This window comes from Nannospalax galili, unplaced genomic scaffold (genome assembly GCF_000622305.1).
Source record: "Nannospalax galili isolate Female #2095 unplaced genomic scaffold, S.galili_v1.0 scaffold663, whole genome shotgun sequence".
Taxonomy (NCBI): domain Eukaryota; kingdom Metazoa; phylum Chordata; class Mammalia; order Rodentia; family Spalacidae; genus Nannospalax; species Nannospalax galili.
In genome coordinates this window covers 334827-355848 of record NW_008351881.1, presented here as the reverse complement: position 1 = coordinate 355848, position 21022 = coordinate 334827, and the positions used below count along the sequence as shown (strand labels likewise).

The following is a 21022-nucleotide window of genomic DNA, read 5'->3' as shown; positions in this document are numbered from 1 at the left end:
TACTTTTTTTTTCAGACTGCTGGCTGTCCTTATTACCTGAACGTCCAGATGCTTTCCTACTTAGGTGTCCAAGAGCTCTCAGTTACTTTTCTTCCTTGTTCCCCTGAAGATCCTGAAATTTTCTTAAAATACTAAAGGAAACAGACAGAAACTAAAAATGTTGCTGACATGCTAGAAAAAAATCTTGGGATTTTAGCTGCTGGCCACCTAAAAATAAGTAGTTTAGTGTGGAACTCAGTGGCTTTTAGCTCTACTGTTAAGGCCCTTTTGAGACTTTCAAAAGGTGTTCCTTCATGAACTAGGGAAAATAATATATATTTCTCCAATCTATGCATGTTTGATATTCATAGTTTCCTGAAGACTGAAAGAGCTCCCCTCTAATATGAGAAAGTCCTGTTTTGGAATCTGAACATTTTATATCCAACCCAGTGTCAATATTTAAATGGTCTATAGTGCCTTGTTATGTACTTGTTGACTGTTTAGATAGTGAGACTTCCTTCACAGATTATGTGATTAATGCATGAAAAAAGTTGAACCTTCCCAATATGTTTCGCCTTATTCTAATTTATTTTATACCATTTTCTGAAATGTAGGCAAAGGCCTTCATTTTTAGGATCTGCATGAAATGCAGAACCCTATATTTTATTTGTACTTTTTGTTTTCCTATTTATTTGATGGTATGATTTCCTGACTTTATCAATCAGTTATACACCCTTACAGGAGTACATTTTATTTTATAAGACAGTCCTAATTACTTTTTCCCGTGTGTTATCCCAATGCACTATCCCAAGAGTAATCACTTAGTGAACTCATTCCCACATCATCCTGGACATGTGGAGAAATGTGAAATGTGGAAGCTGGTAGAAGATGTCTGCTTCCAAAGCAGGTGAGGCCAAGGCTAGGCACGCGGTGACTCACTTTGCCTCTGCCCTCATGGTAGTGCTGGTGTTGGAAGGACTGGCGTCTTCATAACCCTGAGCATTGTATTGGAAAGAATGAGATATGAAGGCGTGGTAGATATCTTCCAGACCGTCAAAATGTTAAGAACACAGCGACCAGCCATGGTACAAACAGAGGTAAGAAAATCTCGATGTCACCTTTCCAAACCCTCTGTGAGTGCAGTTGCACTCACTACCTGATGCGAAGTACAGCAGAGCACTATAGAAAGCAACAAGATGCTTGATATTTTAAGCCTCATCTCTTCTTTTTAAAATCTTTTTTTGGTCTTTTTGAGATCGGTCTCCCTGTGGCCCCAGCTGGTGTGGAACTCACAATGTAGACCAAGCTGGCCTCGAACTCACAGAGATCTGCCTACCTCCCGAGTGCTGGGATTGAAGGTGTGTGCCACCACGCCCAGCTTTTAAAATCCTTTTATTGATTTGAGAACTTTAATTTCTTTTGATCATATTCACAGCCCCTTCCCATGACCACCTTACTATATCCCATAAGCTTATGTCCTCTTTTATTATTTGCCCTTTTTGAGAAAAATGTTCAAGGCCTATGGGCCTATATAGTCTAATCTGCTTCCCAAGTGTTCTTGGGAGTGTGTTAGTGCCTTAGATCCTGGTCAACCTACCAGGTGACACACCAATAGGAAAAACGGACCCTCTGTTCCAGATCTGTCATCTCTTTATTCGTTTTTTGTTTTTTAAAAATATATATTACTATTTTTATTTTATTGTGTGAGTATATTACCTGCATGTATGTAAGGGTGCTTGTGTCTTGAAAAGCCTTCCAAGGCCAGAAAAGGGTGTTGAATTCCCTGGAACTGGAGTTACAGGCAGTTGTTAGCTTCCAGTTGTTAGTTGTACTGGGAACTGAACCCCAGTCCTCTGCAAGAGCAGTCAGTTTTCTTAACCACTGAGCCATCGCTCCAGCCCCCATTTCATTCTTTAAATGGGAGACAATGTCAATGTCTTAAAGCTGTCATGCAGAGTATGTGAGATTCTACATTAAAATGAACCAGATTAAATTGTTACCAAATTTGACCTGTAAAAGAGACATTCTACTTTATACATAGTAATATAAATGTACCCATTTGTCTATAAATACATGAAAACTTGAATTTTACTTCTTTATTTTCTTTATTTTTCTTTGCCTACACAGATACCAGATACTTCATATTTCTTATCTTACCATTGATCATATTAAAATTTGGGTCTTGGAAACACCTGGAGAGATTAGCGCCCCCTCATTGAGCTAATTACTATATACATTACTCAGAATAATATGGGCTCATGATTTAGTCAATCTGGGTGAGAGTGTGTTTTTCAAATATCCACCAAATTATACAATTTATACTTGCTGTTTAATTTGTCATACACAATATCTTCCAGGCTTTGATTTCAAAATAGTGCAGGCATTTGGCTTATAACACTTAACACATTATGTCAGCCTGACAAACGTAATGGGTGTTGGGGTGACAAAGTGAAATTGGACATTTAAAAAGCAACTTACTGTGACAAGACAGAAAAGCAAACTCCATTTATTTTGCATTACCATTTTTATTGTAGAAAAATGCACATTTAAGCAAAACAGAAACTACTTTCAGCCCCGTTGGATACTGAAAATACACTTCTTTTATGGGGAAAATCCTACTTTTTTTCATCCCTATAGTTATCTGTAAATTGGAATTTTTCGATCTCCCCAACAATGCCCCAATTTATTCCAATATGACAGGGTTCATCCTTGTCTGAAAGAGGCCACATTTCATGCTGTTCTATTTCAGTTGTGAGCCTTTTTAGAACAGACAACTTGCAATCACACGGAATTTCAGGGCAAATGGCACAGGAATTTTTGATGTGGGCCCCTAGGCTTTTGATACTGTTCTCAGGGATGAGAAGCCAGAAAAGCCAGGGCTCTGTGGCCTTGCTGCTCCCGACAGCTGCCTTTCTCACTGCACAGGGCAGTTTTCTGCCTCTGTCCTCACATGGGACTGTCTGACATGATGGTGGTTCTGACAGCAGGTTGCAAGGATCTGATATCACCTCTGTTTTTTTTTATTTAATTTGTATGATTTTCATACAGTATAATTTGATAGTATTTAGATCCCCTCTCCTCTCCGCACCTCCCCTCACTGCTCCCACCACCGCCCTCCTCAGTTTAATAGTTTTCTGCCTCTGTCCTCACATGGGACTGTCTGACATGATGGTGGTTCTGACAGCAGGTTGCAAGGATCTGATATCACCTCTGTTTTTTTTTATTTAATTTGTATGATTTTCATACAGTATAATTTGATAGTATTTAGATCCCCTCTCCTCTCCGCACCTCCCCTCACTGCTCCCACCACCGCCCTCCTCAGTTTAATGTTCTTGATACATGATAGATAAATAGATAGATGATAGATAGATAGATAGATAGATAGATAGATAGATAGATAGATGATGGATAGATAGATAGATAGATGATAGATAGATGATGGATGGATAGATAGAAGATGATAGAAAGATGATAGATATAGATAGATAGATAGATAGATAGATAGAGTTTAATATTATAGATAGATTGATATATAGATAGATGATAGATGATTGATAGATCATAGATAGATGATAGATGATTGATAGATGATTGTTAGATAGATAGATAGATAAATAGATGACAGATAGACAGATGATAGATGATACATAGATGATACATGATAGATGATAGATAGATGAGGTAGATAGATAGATGATAGAAGATAGAAGATAGATAGATAGATAGATAGATAGATGATAGATAGATAGATAGATGATAGATAGATGATAGAAAAATGATAGATAGATGATAGATAGATGACAGATGATAGATAGATGATACATGATAGATAGTTGATAGATTATAGGTAGATGAGGTAGATAGATAGATAGATAGATAGATAGATAGATAGATAGATGTAATATGATCTGTAGAGTTTGATTTCTGTTCCCAAATGCCCTTCAGTGTGGGTCTATCCACTGGACCCACCAAGAGTCTGATATTTTTATATTTATTTATTTATTATTTATTTATTTATGTGGGAGCCACAGCACACATGTGGAGGTCTGAGGTCATCTTGTAAAGAGCGATTTCTCTTCATCATGTGGATCTTAAGGATCAAAGCCCAGTCATCAGGCTTCGTAGCAAGCACCTTTGACCTGCTGAGCCATCTCACCAGTCCCTGATTTTTTTTAACTCAAATTTGATAAGCGGCAGCCCATAAAATCCAAATCCAGATTTCCCTGAAGGCAGTTTGATTTTGTGCCAGCTGAGAATTAGTTATGACAAATACCCAAATCATCATAAAAGATGGTTGTGGCCATAAGAAGGCAGTGTGTTCAGCTGGTGATAACAGGTTGCCACGTGGACAATGCTCTCTACTTTTCTGTATAATGTTCACTAGAGCAGCCACTGATTGGAGTTAGAAGCCTTGTCTTGTTAGACCAACTGGTGAAGGTCCCTGTGTGGCCCACTGTTTCTTGCTCACTGTCATTGACTGGTCATTGGATTGAAACAATTAAGTAGTGGTTTTGCTACCATGTAGGTACAACTTTGTGTTAGGGCCCTATACTGATTTTCATTTTTCTGTTAACCTGACGGTGTTTCTTCTTGCCCCTCATCCTCTGTCTCCTGCAGGATCAGTACCAGTTTTGCTATCGAGCTGCACTGGAGTACCTGGGCAGCTTTGATCACTATGCAACGTAGAAACCCCTGACCCTTTCTGGATTTTTAACACAGGCCCTTCAATATCCATGGAGTCTCTTCTGAGCCATACAGGGCACTTGAGAAGTCCTTCTTAACTCCTAGCTAACAACCACTTAGTGGAACTATTACAAAGAAACAAACTCTTCCAGGTGGACCAAGAATTCACAGTTTAATCATCTAACCTGAAAAATAACATCAAGAATCCTGACTTAGGAGGCATCTGAAGGATTTATTTACAGATACCTCAAGGATTCAAAATAAAGGGAAGAAGAAATTACAGCAAAGAACCACCATCTTGTTCAGGAATGCTTGATAGGTACAGAGAGAAATTGCCTGTGTGCCACATTTCAGCCCAAGGCATCTGTTGGTATGACTTCTCACAAGAAGATGGCCTCTGCCTCAGCATCACCCCTCCCCCCAAGCAACTCATAATTCCATTATAGGGGTAAGGGTGGGGATGTTTAAAAAGAAAGTCCTTGATTTAGTTTTTTAGTATTGTAAAGATTCTGCTGACCTGTGCTTCATTTCTAACTGTGTAAACTTTTTTTTTTAACAAAATGTATCATTCGATAAAGTAAATTTTAAAAGTTACATAACTCTTCATTTGTTTAATTTCTGAATTACAGGTTTTCTTATGCTGTAGAATGGTTATCTGTAATATCTTGCTGTAGAAATATCAAATAATTTGAAGCTTTGCACATTTTTGTGCAACACTTGATCTACAGTATCAGTCTCAACAGATTACTTTTATACATCTGTTGGTAGTAACAGATCAGAAAGTACCCAATCTCTTCAAGTAATCAAGGAAAATATTGTTTTGCTTTGTTTTGTTTTTGAATCAACAGGGAGGCGCAAAGTATAAAGTTGCTGCTAACATATATATGCATAGGTATCCATATTTTAAAGGTATCTATGTCTATATAGACAGTTTGCCCAACACAAAGATTTAACTGTTATTCACTTCTTCCATGATTTCATGGTTTTGTTGAGAATAGAAAAATGATTGTGAACATCTTTTCCACGTTATTCCTAATATAGCAAAACGTTATTTTTTAAAGGGAATTGAGGAGTGCACATCAGTGATAACGAGCCTCACCCCTGAGTCTCCCCCACCTACCCAATCATATTCACAAATACTATTTTATTAGCCAGGCTTCCAACAAAATTCAGTACTTCTAACACTCTAGTGCAATAACAATTATTAAATATCTAGGAAGTGTGCATGTGGGAAAGGTCAGTGCATATCCCTTTAGGGGGGAAGAATGTTGTAATATATCAGCTATCAAGTTGTTTTTTTAAAAAAAAGTATACTCAATCGTATATTGTCTATAGTATGTGCTATGAAATTTGCATTTATGATATGTAACAGGGCAAAGCCAAACTCACGTTACTCTGTCCAGTCAGAAGCATTGTGTGTCCTGCAGCATTCCTGGGAGATGCTGTACTATTTTGATTTGATTTTAGTTTTGCATTTAGAGTGCCTTATAATTGATGCCTATTTTAATAGCATTTCCTTTTACCTTTTGGTTCATATTTCCATTAGTTGTTCATATTTGTTACTCTTTCAATTAAAGCTTTATCTGTTTACCACATGTACAGAAACTCTTTGAATAATATGCATTCCTAGTTTTCAGCCAAGTCCTGGATGTTAGTGATTGTACCCAGCCCAAAGCACTTGGATAATCAGGGCCTTCCGGTTCTTAATCGTCAACATCAGGAAGAGCTACTTGTTTTATTTAGAACTCCTTCCAAATCTGCTCTGAAGCATGTAGTAATTGCACCCATTTTATTTATAGTGACAAACATTGGCAACTTTGGGATATATTTGATATTAGGATTTTTCTGAAAGGGGCAATAAATAATATATACCTCCCCAAATTTTCCAACATCATTTCTATAGGAAGCCATGGATGGTGGCACGAGTTTGCCACGCACTATGATTTTAAAGTACCCTCAAAAAACCCTAAGGACTCTAAAGGAGTTCTGATAAAGGTATACTATTTTGCTTTCATTTTAGCCTCATGGACGTTCTGCATGGAAGGACGTTTATTTTCACATTTTCCCATCACTAGCAGAATGAAATCGTAGAGACCAAATCCTTGCAAGCATCGTATTTGAGCACCTTTGTAAAAAAAAAAAAAAGAAAAAAAAAGAAAAAAAGAAAAGAAACAACAACAAAAAAAGAAAAAAAGAAAAAATAGAAATACATATAATATTTAAAAAAAAAGAATCTAGAAGGCTACCTCAGAATGAGACTCTCTTACCTTCATCAGAAACAGAGAAGAACGTGCACTCTGTGGGTCTGCTGTCTTCTTTTAGCTTGTACCTTTGAAGGTTTATCCAAGTGCCAGATTACTCAGTGCTGTCATTTTCTTTTTGTGAAACGATGGGGGTCAGACAGGCATTGCGTCATCTAGACACGCCATTTTGGACATGTGGGATCGGATGGAGTATCACACGTGACAATGACTGGCCAATGAGCAGTTTGTCTCCCTGAAATAAAAACTGCCCACGTGGCAGAGGGAAAGAGGAGAAAAGATCACAAGAAGGAAAATGAACAGGATGCATACCTTAGGCGAGAGGTGGATGCTATCCCAGAATCAGGAGCTGTTCCTAGAACTAACCGCTCGCTGTCATTGATGTGCATTCCATTCTATACTTTGCTCTCCAGTCATTTGAGTTTAATTTCCCAGGTAAACATCATTATCTGCCACTACCATAAACTTCCACATTGCCAATTATTTTCATCATCATAACCAGTAAGGTGCTATTATTTACCTATGTATGTGTAGTTATGTATAATTTTGTAATTAGTTACAATGGTAAAATATCAAAATATATAAAAAGTGATTTGTACAGAACTTTATTTTAGCTCTTTTTTAAAAATGATTTGCATGGTTAGACAAGGCGAGGACAGCCAGGGGAGGGAAGGGCCTCGAGGGAACTTTGCACTTTCTACACCTTTGTACTATGCACTGCCCTATTGATTCTACACCCAATAATGTTATTACTTGAACCCATCTGTAAGAAACTGCTTCAGAAATTCATTTATGTGTCTGTAAATAACACAGCGTCAGAACAGGAAAGAAAGAATGGCAGTACTGCACTTTTTTCCTTCCTGCTGATTTTTGGTTTAGCTTTGTTTCAGTCTTTCTTGTTACTTTTTACTCCCTTTTCTTTTCCTTCCTGGGTTCTGATTTCCTTTGGGTTATGGGTGCCCCTGATACTCCGCAGAGATCAGAAGGCTACAGATCCATCCTATCCATCCGTTACATGGCTTTGCCATCCAAGCTTGGAGTGTCTTTACAAAGATAATAACAGTTGTGTTCTTTGCTCTCGTTTTGGATGCACAGACTGAAAACTTAAAAAATAACTTGTAAAATGGCTTGTTAAAAAAATACAATTACCTCTAAGTAGTACGCGTAAATGTTTTACAGAATGAAAGGCGTGCTTTTTATTTTCTTACTTCGTTACATTGGTGGCGAAAGGAGTCTGTATGAAAATCAGTTCTTTGCTGACACAAGTTCCATTTGTTACAAATGAATTCTAATAAAAATGTCAGTGTTATGCAGCCCTGGCCTTTGCTTTTATCCACTCAAGCATGTTACTTCTGAACTAACTAGTTGTTCCCTCTTTTCTGGCTGTCTAGTTATTTCCTGTGTATTGATAATAGTTCTATTTACCAAGAACCTGCTCTTTATAAGTATCTACCGTAGGGAAGCACTTTCCATGATAAGCAAACACAAGCTCAAAGCATTAATGCACACATTCATACAGTGAAGAAAGAGGCACTGATTCCATCCATATTTGCGATCATTGGTAATGCCTGATCCTGTAAAAGGCAACTGCCATGTAATGTGATTACAGTGGATGCCAGTATAATCTGGAAAGAAACCACAGCTTTCCTATGCATAAAAATAGCTCCTTGGTATGTGTTTATTATACTTTTGGGAACGAGGCTGAGAAAATGCTTGCTTTGGATTATTTACTCAGCCATTCAGTGTTACTAAATGCTAATAATAGATCAGAACTGCTCTACACTTGAGGGAAGAGGCTCTGAACAAAACGGATTCTGCTGTAGTTTGTATCCAGAGACTACTCTAAGTGAGGCTGACATTGAAGAGATAACATTGCATTCAGACTTGTGCTGCCAAGGAAAGTAGGACTGGCAGTTGTGAGTGAGTGAAAGTTTTTTGCAAATTGGCCTATAGGAATAGAAAGGTGTTTCTTGACTCATCTGCCTCCCCTCCAAATAAGAATGATCTCATAATAAAACATCAAGGACATAGATGGTTTCAGGACTCAAGTGATTTCTTCTCAACATACGTCCCAATCTTCTTGCCTTGTTTCTGCTTAGTTAGTACTAGCTTTAAGCTCATTTATGAGGTCCTGGAGTTGTCAAGATTATGACACCACAAACCATGTGAGTGGAACCCTGAACTTCCTTGACAGCTTCAACAAAAGTCCTAAAACACAATAGATTCTTGTTGTTCCAGCTGACCTCATTTGGCAGGAGTGATCACCTCAGAAACATAAGTATAGAAAGGAAGAAAATATGCTCATTAGATTATCAGATAAAGATGGGTTTTAGGGTGACTGTTTCCTTGCCCAAATCAATGAATAGTAGGAGGCCAGCAGCAACCAGCTGCATATCTGAGTCAAGGTAAGGAAAAGCACAGCATGTTAACTTAATCATCAGCATCAAGAAACCTTGTTACCATGAAAATAATAACTTAATGAAACAATCCCATTGCCCAGGCATAATTTGGAAATCTGAATACTGAATGAATTTTAAAAATTGAATTGTTGCAAATTTCATGTAATATATTTTGATATCCTCCTTTGTCAGCACCTCCCTTACCATCCCCCACCAAATTTCATGTGTGTGTGTGTGTGTGTGTGTGTGTGTGTGTGTTTGTTTATATATACATGCCTATAGAGTCAGGTTTGTGTCCTCAAATGCCCTTCTGTGGGAATTCATCCACTGGAGCTTGGTCAACTTACTAAGAGTCTCACCCTTAAATGGGACTGAATCTCCCCTTTCCTTCCCTTCCCACCAGCCACTGGTTGCCAATAGCTCCTCAAGTTAATGTTGGGGTTTCTCTCCCACCTCCCCATGATCAGGCTTATATTCTGCCTAGCATGAACTTACGTGGGACTTGGGCATGCTGTCACCACTGATGTGAGTTCATATGAGTTACTGACCCAATGACAATTACTTTTTTCTCCATATCCTCTTTTCTGCTTACTGGCCTTCAGTTTTCTCAATTTGATCAGCCTATTGATGAACGGTACAGGTAACATCATCCTTAACCAAAAATATTAGGACAAAATGTCCACAGCACAGAATATTTATTTGGGTCATTGCAAGTCATTACTTTAAACAGATATGTGATTAGAATACCAAAGATGACATGAAATGATCTAACTTTGTACATCTATATACATGCAGAAATTATTGGTTGAGAATCAGTGGATGATAAATAACTTAGGTCTCCTTCACTTAATCCTATCCATGTCTAAATTTTATTTATTTATTTATTTTTATTTTATGTATATGCGTGTATTGCCTGCATGTAGTTATGTGCACCCATGTTGTACAATGCCTGTGGAGGTCAGAAGAGGCTGTCGGATCCCCTGGGACTGGAGTTACAGACAGTTGTTAGCTGCCATGTGGGTGCTAGAATTCAAGCCTGAGTCTTCTTCAAAAACAACCAGTGTTCTTAACCGCTAAGCCATCTCTCCAGCCCCCTGAATTTTAAAAGAACTTTACCAAATCAAAGTTTAATTTGTAAAGACAAAGCCCAATGGTAGCTAAGGCCCTTCCAGGACTTCTCCCTGTAAGACACAGTTCACTAAACTACTTTCATAAGAGCTCAGAAAATTATATGACATAGTCCCTCCCACATTTGCTATTTTAAAAAATTAGATGACATCAAGGATGATAAGAAAAAGTTGCTTGTATCACCTCTTCCACAACTCCAATTAGGCCTACATGGAGAGACAGCTTCTATTTGGAGGAGAAAGAAAGAAGTGAGACCACACTACTAGAACAGTACTCATGGACACAGCCTCCAGAACCGTGTTAGACCATTCGACTGCTTCTGCCACTCTCCCCCAACCTTACACAGCAGAGTTTAGGAAGAAAGTCTCCACCCCATTGGAGAGTGTGGCATTAAAGCTAGCACAAGGGCTTTGTCATAGAACACTGAAGCTGGCATGCTGTGGTGAGACTCTGGCACCTGGTAAAATGTGGAGGCCCCATATACAGTCGAGAGCTCACAGACAGAGAAGCTCAACCCCCACTATGAGGCAAGGACATGTACATTGGTGGGGCAGACCCACATTTGCACTGCAGCTGCTCCAGCCTTGGAGGGGGCCAGGAGCACATCTGCTCTCTCCAAAAATTGTACAGGCTCTTAGGGATGTGACACATCCACAGTGCCACCTTTGATGGCCAAGGACTGTTTCCATCTTTCTGTTCTCATCTCAGGCAGCATAGGTATCTTCAGTACAGTGTTTCATAGCCAAGGCTCTAGTGACTAAAAATACCTGTACTTCTGTAGAATAGCCTCATGATTGGACCAGCTGTGGTGTGGGTCCAGATAGACCCAAAAATCTATGGTGATCCTTGGAGCTATGAGACTTAGGCACAACCCATCTCAGGCTTGGCAGGCAATGGGCTGCCTTCACTACCACCAGTTCAATTTAATAACATGATATAGACCCTATCCACTGGGTGGTAAGCACCAGAAATTGTTCTTGAACTTAATGCTCTGATGAAATTTAACACTGAGGAGATCATAATTGCCCCATCTCCAGCCTGACTGTGGATGGAACCCCAGAACCAGATTCAGTTGCATAAACTGTTTAGTCCCAGTCCATCAGATTTCTATGGTGGGTGGCATCACCTGAAACTCAGTGCAGTGGTCTTAGGTCTGAAGTCTGCTCCTCTAGTATTAGCTGGTCTTGAAAGGTTGTGGACTCAGAGTGTGACATCATTCAGCTATGCTGTTGGCCATAGCAGGCTGGTCTATCTATGCTGACTGTCCAGAGATGGTCACAACCTTGCATATCTAAGCACAGGCTCACTGTGGATAAAGAATCTGGGCCTGCTCTTTCCTCAAGGAAAAGTGGAGGCAGGTAACTACCGGGAGATACTCTCTTTCTCTTTCTGAATTGAATGCCAGTAGTATATTGGGAAAACCTGGGCTTAGTTCGTTCTCTATTACTCAAACATTGACCATACACTACTGGAAAACCTGGGTCTAGGCACTATTCAGTGATGAAATGATCAAAGAGATTCTAGGTTCAGAGAAAATGAGTACCCTGCTTAGAATCTTTGGACAGCACAGAGCCAGATGATGAAGGCTGGAAAAAATGCACAATCAGTCCTCACAGAATGTCATGTACTAACAAGCATCAGAACATTCAGGAAACTGACAATACCTAGTACTTAAAATAAGAGGCCAGAAACCAAATGGTAATTACTATGGGAGAACTCTAAGACAGAGAACTTATAATCACTATTTTAAGGATGCACAATGAGATTAAAGAAAGCTCCATATCCACAATCTAGCAGAGAGATTTAATGACATAAAAACATTTAAAAATATATCAAAGTCTTGACCTGCAAAATAGCCTTAGAAAAAAAAATAAATGTAATAGAAGGAATCGGTAGCAGGATAAGACCAAACAGAGCACTTCAAGATGCTCTATTTGAAAATGTATGAGCCTCCCGCTTCCTCAGGAGCCTCCCTGGCTACTCCATGCCACACACAGCCTGCCTGGTAAGAGACCTGAAACCCCCAGACCTACCCACTGCTACCTTGGAAACTTTCTGAGCCACTCAGCTGAACAGAGCTAACCCAGTAAGAGACCTGAAACAGCCTGGCCTCACCCTTGCCATCACAGGAACCTCCTAGCTGCACAGCCCCATGCACCCTGCTGTCCTACCCTGGAACTCTGACATGGTGGGCTAAAAATACACATCAAAAGTCATAGCCAACAACCTAATTCCAGATACCCAGTTCCATCCCTGAAACACAAGCAATACAAAAATGCCAACACATTATTCCTGTCCCTAAAATCACCAATCACATAGAAATGGTTCTGAAGGAGAATAATTTAGAAAAAATAAAAGACATTGAATTAAAGAGAACTAGTAGAAACATGTTAAAGACTTCAAAGGATTCAAACAACACAAATAAAGTCATGAATGGACTTAGAGAAAACAAAAATAAGCTGATTGAAGTCAGAGAAAACAAAATAGCTAAATGAACTAAGGAAGATAATTCATGTTATGAAAATGGAATTCAATAAAGAGATAGAAACACTGAAGAAAACCCAAACAGATGCAGCCGGAAATGAAAATTAGTCAGATATAAAGTTTACCTAACCAACAGAATGAATCAGGTGGAAGATAAACTATCAGGGCTTGACCATGGGCATTTATTTTGTTTCATGCAATGAAACAAAATGGCAAATTTAAAAAATGACAGGAAGGAGATAGGCAGGATATTTGGGACACCAGGAAAAGACAAAATTTAGAACTCTGGCACAGAAAGAGAAGGTATAAGGATATTTTCAATAAAATTATAGAAAAAAACTTCCCAAATACTGAAAAAGAGATATCCATCCAGGTACAAAAGTACTACAGAACACCAAATCGACATGACTAGAAAAGAAGTTCTCCACAACACTTCATAGTTAAAACACTAAGGTCGCAGAATTTAACGGATAATGAAAGTCACTGGAGAGAAGGCCCACCAGAATACAACTGCTTATTTGATAGATACTTTTAATGCTAGAAGGGCTAGGAAAGATGCATCCAAGTTCTGAAATAGCACAACTAGCCACCCCGACTATCAGCCTAGGAAAAGTATCTTTTATAATTAAGGAGAAATAAAAATATTCCATGATAAGAACAAATTAAAGGAATGTATGACCATTAAGCCAGTTCTACAAAGAATCCTTAGGTCTAAAGTAATAATAAACACCCAAGAAGGTACAGAGGAGAGAATGAAACAAAAGTTCATCCAACTTCATAAAACAAACATTAATAGATTCAAAATCACAGATCAACCCCAACATAGTAACAGTGAGTGACTTCAAAAACCCACTCTCACCACTAGACAGATCAACTGGACAAAAAATGAACAAAGATCCAGTGTGCCCACCATCTTGGTTAACAGAGACTCTACCCTCTTCATGGCTCCAGGACCCAGTAGAACCCAACCCAGAATCACAGACTCCCCAGACCCAGTCTGCCTGCCAGTTAGGTTAGCAGAGACCACACCCTCTTTGCCACTCTGGGACCCAGTGGAGGCCTACCCAGAAGTGGAGTAGAAACACTCCAGATCCAATTTTCCTGTCATCTGGGTTAGCAGAGACCCTGCCCTCCATGCTGCTCTAGGACTACCCCTACAAGAAAAGTTCCCCCAGCCCTAGCCCTTGACCATCTGTGTTAGCAGAGACTTTGCCTTCTATATTGCTCCGGGACTGCATGGGCTCAGACCTAGAATAACAGTTATGGATTCTTAGACCAAATCTGCCTGCTCCTAGCCACCCAACCCACCGCTCAGCTTAGTTGCCATGTGGCATCCTATGACCATGACCTTAGACAGGTGCCCCAGAGAGTATATGACACCACCTACAAGACACTCCAGGACCACATGATGACCTGGCCCCATGATCCAAGACAAGGACTCCTTTCTACTTTAACCCATGTACTATCTGGCGTCCTGTGCCCCACCCCACAGAGCACCACTAACTCACACTGTACAGACAGTCCCTGCCATCAAATGCCCACCTGCAGTACCTGGTAGGCCCTCCATGAATCTCCTCCAAGTATCTTCTAAACTCACAGAAGGTTTGCTAATGGCTCAGAGATGCAACTATCATTAGCTGAACTGCTGAGACCACTTCCAACACCCCATTCACACATCAACACATAGTAGCCCCAAGAATGAACACTAAGTAACATTCAGTTGGTCCATAGCCTGACAATCTGGGGAGACCGCAGAGTTGCAATCACATACCCAACAAAGATGAGATCAGATATTAACACCATTACACCTAGGTCCCATTACAAAAGCACAAACAGCAGAAATAAGGACAATATGTGTCCTCCTGAAATTTGCACCCCCAACACAGTGTTTCCTGAGAAAAGCAACTTAGCTTATACAAAAACAATGATTTCAAAATACTAATTATAAATATGTTCAAGGAACTCAAAGAGGATATGAATAAAAGAATGAATGAAGACCACGAAAATGCAGTTAAATGAAATAAGTTAAACAATTCAAGCTATGAAATTACAATTAAATAAAGACACAGAATCTGTGAAGAAAAGCCAAACAGAAATAAAATTTGAAATTTAAAAATCAGGAAGTCACCCTACATACCAACAACACACACACACCAAGAAAGAAATCTGGGAAATGATCCCATGCATGATAGTCTCAAAAACCACAACATAAATGGAGTAAATCTAACAAAGGAAGTGAAGGACTTCTACAATAAAAACTTAAGAACTTTGAAGAAAGAAATTGGGGAAGATACCAGAAGATGGAAAGACCTCCCATGCTCATGGATTGGTAGGATAAATATTGTGAAAAGTCATTCCTACTGAAAACAATCTACAAATTCAATGCAATACCCATTAAAATTCCAGCATAATTCTTCACAGAAATTGAAAAATAACCTGAAATTTCATATATGAACACAAAAACCTAAGATACCAAAATAATTCTGAACAATAAAAGTACTGCTGAAGGCTTTATCACTCTGATCTCAAATTATACTACAGAGCTGTAGTAATAAAATCAGTTTGGCACTGCCAAAAATCAAAAAACAAAAACAAATAAAAACCAGACACTTTGATCAGTAGATCTCAAATTATACTACAGAGCTGTAGTAATGAAAACAGCGTAGTAGTAGCATAGAAACAGACACATTGGTCAGTGGAATAGAATTAAAGACCCAGATTTAGATCCACACAGTTACAGCTATCTGACTTTTTGACAAAGGAGCCACAAGTTCACCCTGATGTAAATGGTACTGTTCAAACTGGATAGCAGAATATAGAGTTAACTAGGTCCCTATCTCTCACCATGCACAAAACCCAACTCCAGATGGATCAAGGATCTCAACAGAAGACTGATACACTGAATCAAATAGAGGAAAATGTAGGGAATACATTGGAACTTAAGGGTACAGGAAAGGACTTGTCATCATTCTAGTGAAAAGCCAACTTAGGGCATGGAAAAAGAAAACTTTATCAGCTATACTTCTGACAGGCGGTTGCTATCTAGAACATGCAAAGAACTCAAGAAACTAAACATCAAAAGACCAAACAACACATTTAAAAATTGGGACAAGGAGCTGAACAGGGAGCTTCCTATATATGAAATGTAAATGGCTGAGAAATACTTTTTAAAATGTTCAGTGTCTTTAGTCATCAGGGAAATGCAAATTAAAACTACTTTGAGATTTCATCTTACCCTGCTCGGAGCAGCCAATGTCCAAAATTTAAACTATTACAAACACTGGTAAGAATGTGGAGAAAGGGGAACTCTCCTGCTGCTGGCAATGTGAACAGGTGCAGCCAGTATGGAAATCAGTGTGGAAATTCCTCAAAAAGCTCAAAATTGATCTTCCATATGATCCAGCCATACCATTCCTGGAAATACACACAAAACACTCTATACTCTACTACAGAAATACCTGTTCATCCATGTTAATTGCTGCCCTTTTCATAATATGCAGAAATTGAAAACAACCTAGATGTCCATCAACTGACTAATGAATACTGAAAATGTGGCACGTATACACAATGGACTATTATTCAACTCCTAAAAAATGAAATTATGAATTTTCCAGGTAAAAAGATGAACTGGAAGCTATCATCCTGAGTGAGGTAATCCAGACTCTCTCTTATGTCTGAACTCCAGCTTTGAAATCCTAGATACACACTGCAATTTTAAAACCTAGAGAAACTAAGAAATAGCCATGGGTTGAGGGCAGACTTCTTGGGGTGGGGGGCGTGGTAGAATGCAGTAACATAAAGGTAGAAATAACAAAGTAGGATGTGTTCAATGGGGTAGGGAAAGGGAGGGCAGGGCAGAGGAGAGTGAGTGTGGGGAGAGAGAACTAACACTAAAGGCTTTTAGAAAAAGACCTTCCACTACTGAAGCATCTTAAAGTATGAACATATGCATTATACTAAGAGATTAAAAAGAGTTACCTTGTAACAGGGAGACACTGCCCCTACTAGACACCATAGGCTAAAAAACAAAAGCTCGGTGAAAGGAATGGACTCCCTCTCTTGAAGCTGTTGATCAGGGATCTCGTAGACCCACAAACAGTACTGGCCATTGCCCTGATCTTGGTTAGTCTCCTTAACTTGAGGGAGGGTAAAACCCTATTGCTGAAGATACTACATACATGAGCTGTAGAAAAAGTAAGGAAAAATCAAACTAGTACTGAAATCAAAGCCTCAAACCTACTGTCCAGAGTTCATAGTGCTGTAAGATATTACGAATGTTACCAGAAGTAAAAGAAAACATCAAACATACACAGCTGTGAATCCTGTGAACTATAATAACAATTGGCATGACAAGACATGCCCATCAATGCAATAGTGGCATAAATATCATGGGATTAACTAACTATAATTATTTTAAAAGTCTGATTCCTAGGATGGAGTCCATACCTGACTTTGCTATCAGCCTAGGAATCTGAGGGTAGCCACATCACAGAACATAAGGGAAAGCATAATTCTAGTTTCCTACTAAATAGTTGTAATATTAAACTGACTTCTAATGACTTATTGTTATACCTATAGACTAATACATCTGTCAATGCTCACCAGAGAATCTGCCTTATGCAGCAGATGGCAAGTAACCCAGAGATCCACAACTGGCCAATTGTGCAGAGAACAAGAGGCTGCAGAGTGCTTACCTCTGAATAAGATACCCATATCAAATGTCTTCCTCCCAAGACTCAGGAATTATTGCAAAAAGTAGGGCAGAAATATTGTAAGAGCCAGAGGTGGTGGATGATCACAAGGAAATATTTTTTTCAGACCACTCATCAGTTACTTATATGAACCCACAGCAATGGTGACAGGCATAAGGACTATGAAAGCTCAAGCCAGACAAAATCTCAGAATAGACCTGGAGAAGTTGGCAAAAAGTCACAACACTACCTAAGGAAGTATTGGAAACCCGTGACTGCTGGGAGAGGGGAAGTTAGTCTCTTTCAAGTTATGTTCAACATAACCTTGGAAAAAAAATTCCCCAAATCTAAGGAAAGAGATGCCTATTAAGGTACAATATGCATACAGAATACCAACTAGACAAAACTAGAAAAGAAATTCCCCTTTGCATATAATGATCAAAGCACTAAATGTACAAACAAAAAGATATTGAGAGCCATAAGAGAGAAAGAGGAAGTTGCATATAAAGGTAGGCCCATCAGAATAACAGCTGATTTTTCAGTGGAGACTATGAAAACCAAAAGGGCTTTGGTCAATGTCCTACAAGTCAAGAAAGAACACAGATGCCAGGCCAGACTACTATACCCAGCAAAACTGTAAGTTATAATAGAAAGAAAAAAAAACTTCTATAATAAAAACAGATTTAATGAATTTATGTCCACTAAGCCCATTCTACAAAGCATAGTATAAAGATTACTTTAGTCTCAATAGAAGATTTAACACACCCAAGAGGGCACAAAGAATAAACAATTCCAGAACAGTTAAACAAAAGAGATCCATGAAAGCAACACCATCATAACAGAATAATAGGAATTAATAAACATGGCTCAAAAATAAGTCTCAATATTAATGGTCTTAATTCAATAAAAAAAGATACAGAGTAACAGACTGGATTAGAAAATAAGGCCATTGTTTTGATGCTTCCAAGAAACGTAATTTCACCAGCAATGACAGATACCACCTAAGGGTTAAAGGATGGAAAAAGATATTCCAAGAAAATGAAACTAAGTATAAGCAAGCATAGCTATTATAATAACTGACAAAATAGACTTCAAATCAAAACTAATCCAAAGAGATAGGGAAGGACATTTCACATTCAATAAAGGAAAAATCCACCAAGAAAATATTACCATCCTAAACATATATGCACCAGACACAGTGAAACCAATTTCATAAAAGAACCATTATTAGATCTAAAACACATTGACTGCAACACAATGATAGTGGATGACTTCAATAACCCACTCTCATCAATAGACAAGTCACTAGACAAAAACTAAATAGAGAAACCCTGGAGTTAAGTGACACCATAAATCAAATGGACCTAACAGACAACGAAACACCACAGAATACACTCTCTTCTCAGCAGCCCATGGAACTTGCTCCAAAATCAATCATATATTAGGACACAAAGCAAGTCTCAGAAAACTTAGAAAAATTGAAATAACTTCCTGTATGCTGCATGACCATAAAGGAATAAAACTGGCTATCAACACAAATAGAAATGAGAAGCACACAAATGTATAAAAACTCAACAACACACTACTGAATGACAATAGAGCTAAGAGAAATCAAGAAGGAAATTTAAAAATTCCTAGAATGAATGAACATGAAAACACAGCATACCAAAATCTATGGGACACAAAGTAGGCAGTCCTAAGAGAAAAGTTTATAGCACTAAGTGCCTCCATCAGAAAGTTAGAGACATGTTATATTAAAATTTTGTGATGTTTCTGAAGGCCTTGGCAAACCAGGAACAAACAACACCTAAAAAGAGTAGATGGGAAGAGATAAACCAAGTCAGAATGGCAATTAATGAAATAGAAACAAAGATCAATGAAATAGAGTTGATTCTTTGAAAAAATTAACACAATTGACAAACCTTCAGCTAAATTAACCTAAAAAGTGAGAGCACCCAAATTAATAAAATCAGAGAGAAGAGACCTCAGAAGACTGCCCGAGAGTGCCTGGATATCCTCTGCTTGGTGGTGAGTTTCCCCAAATAGTACCATGGCCAACCCCTTACACTGGGACCACATGTGGCCCCTCCCACTGCACCAGGGCTAAATTCTCTGACCTACAATAGGGGGACAGACCATAGCAGACTGCCTGAGAGTGCATGGACCTGGCCTCCACGTCAGGGTGAGCTTCCCCAAATCATGCTGTGCCCAACCCCCTACACTGGGACCACCAGAAATCCATTCCACTACCCCAAGTCTATGCTTCTTTGCCCTTTAGTAGGAGCCCAGACCTTTGCAGACTGCCTGAGAAGGCATAAATAACATCCTTCCTTAGCAAGCTTACTCCTTGCTAGTAGGGGTCAAGACCTTAAGAGGGAGCCTGAGAGTATCTGATTGGCACCTGACTTGGGCTTCTGCAGGAGCTCCTGAGTAGCTGAAATGAAGCTGTTTCCTTCAATATAAAATCTGAGAACCCAAAGTCTAGACCAACCAGCTTTACATACCTAATAAGAAAACAACCAAGGCACACCAATAATACAAACAGAAGCAGACTTCAACTCAACAAAGGAAGGGTTGAGTTTCACATCAGAATCACAAATGAAATCCACATGCCAAAATCACAATGGAAAAATAATAATAGGGAAAACCAAAATAATACATTCCCACCAAACATAGAAGAAGAGTTCATATAGAATAGTTCTATAAGAACCTCCCAGAGATAATCCAGGACAAAGAATTTAAAAGAGCAATCATAAATGATCAAAGAATTCAACGAATTTAAAGAACACAAACAAATCAAGAACTAAGAGAAAATAGGGATAAAAACTTCTGACTAAATTCACAAAAGAGATAGAAACATTGAAGAAAAATTCACAAAAGAGATAGAAACACTGAAGAAATATCAGGCTGAAATGAAGAAGGAAGTGAAAAATTCAAAAAGCCAATTTGAAACAACAGGAGAAAGCCTCACCAATAGAATGAATGAAATGGAAAACAGAATATCAAGACTAGATGATAAAGTTGAAGAATTGGACTGCTCAAACAAAGATTATGAAAAAGTTAAAACACGGGAATGGAATATGCAGGAAATGTGGGACACCATGAAAAGACCAAATTTATGTATCATAGGCACAGAGGAAGGTGAAGAATTTCAGGATAATGGAATTGACCAGAACTTAAACAGGATTGTAGAAGAGAATTTCCTTAAATTAAAGAAAGACATATCCATACAAATATAAGACGCATATAAAGCATCAAATAAATAGGACCAGAAAAGAAAATCCCCATGGCATATCATAGTAAAAACACTAAATGTACAGTAAAAAGATAGAATACCGAAAGCTACAAAAGAAAAATAATGTCATATATAAAGGAAAACCCATCAAAATTACAGCTG

At 38.6% G+C, this 21022-nt stretch overlaps 1 protein-coding gene across 39 annotated transcripts in view; it reads left to right on the top strand.

Moving 5' to 3' along the window:
* The window catches only part of Ptprd (protein tyrosine phosphatase receptor type D), a 547004-nt gene extending 538768 nt beyond the window's left edge, over positions 1-8236 (top strand). For 27 of the 39 annotated variants that reach the window (XM_029553923.1, XM_017802123.2, XM_017802122.2 and 24 more), the window contains 2 exons: positions 941-1076; positions 4597-8236. In XM_029553923.1, the coding sequence (XP_029409783.1) occupies positions 941-1076; positions 4597-4665 (205 nt within the window). In that variant the 3' untranslated portion in view covers positions 4666-8236. The remainder of the gene's footprint in view (positions 1-940; positions 1077-4596) is intronic. The other 12 variants (XM_029553917.1, XM_017802118.2, XM_017802117.2 and 9 more) reach the window with 3 other exon arrangements.
* The last annotated feature ends 12786 nt before the right edge of the window (positions 8237-21022 follow it).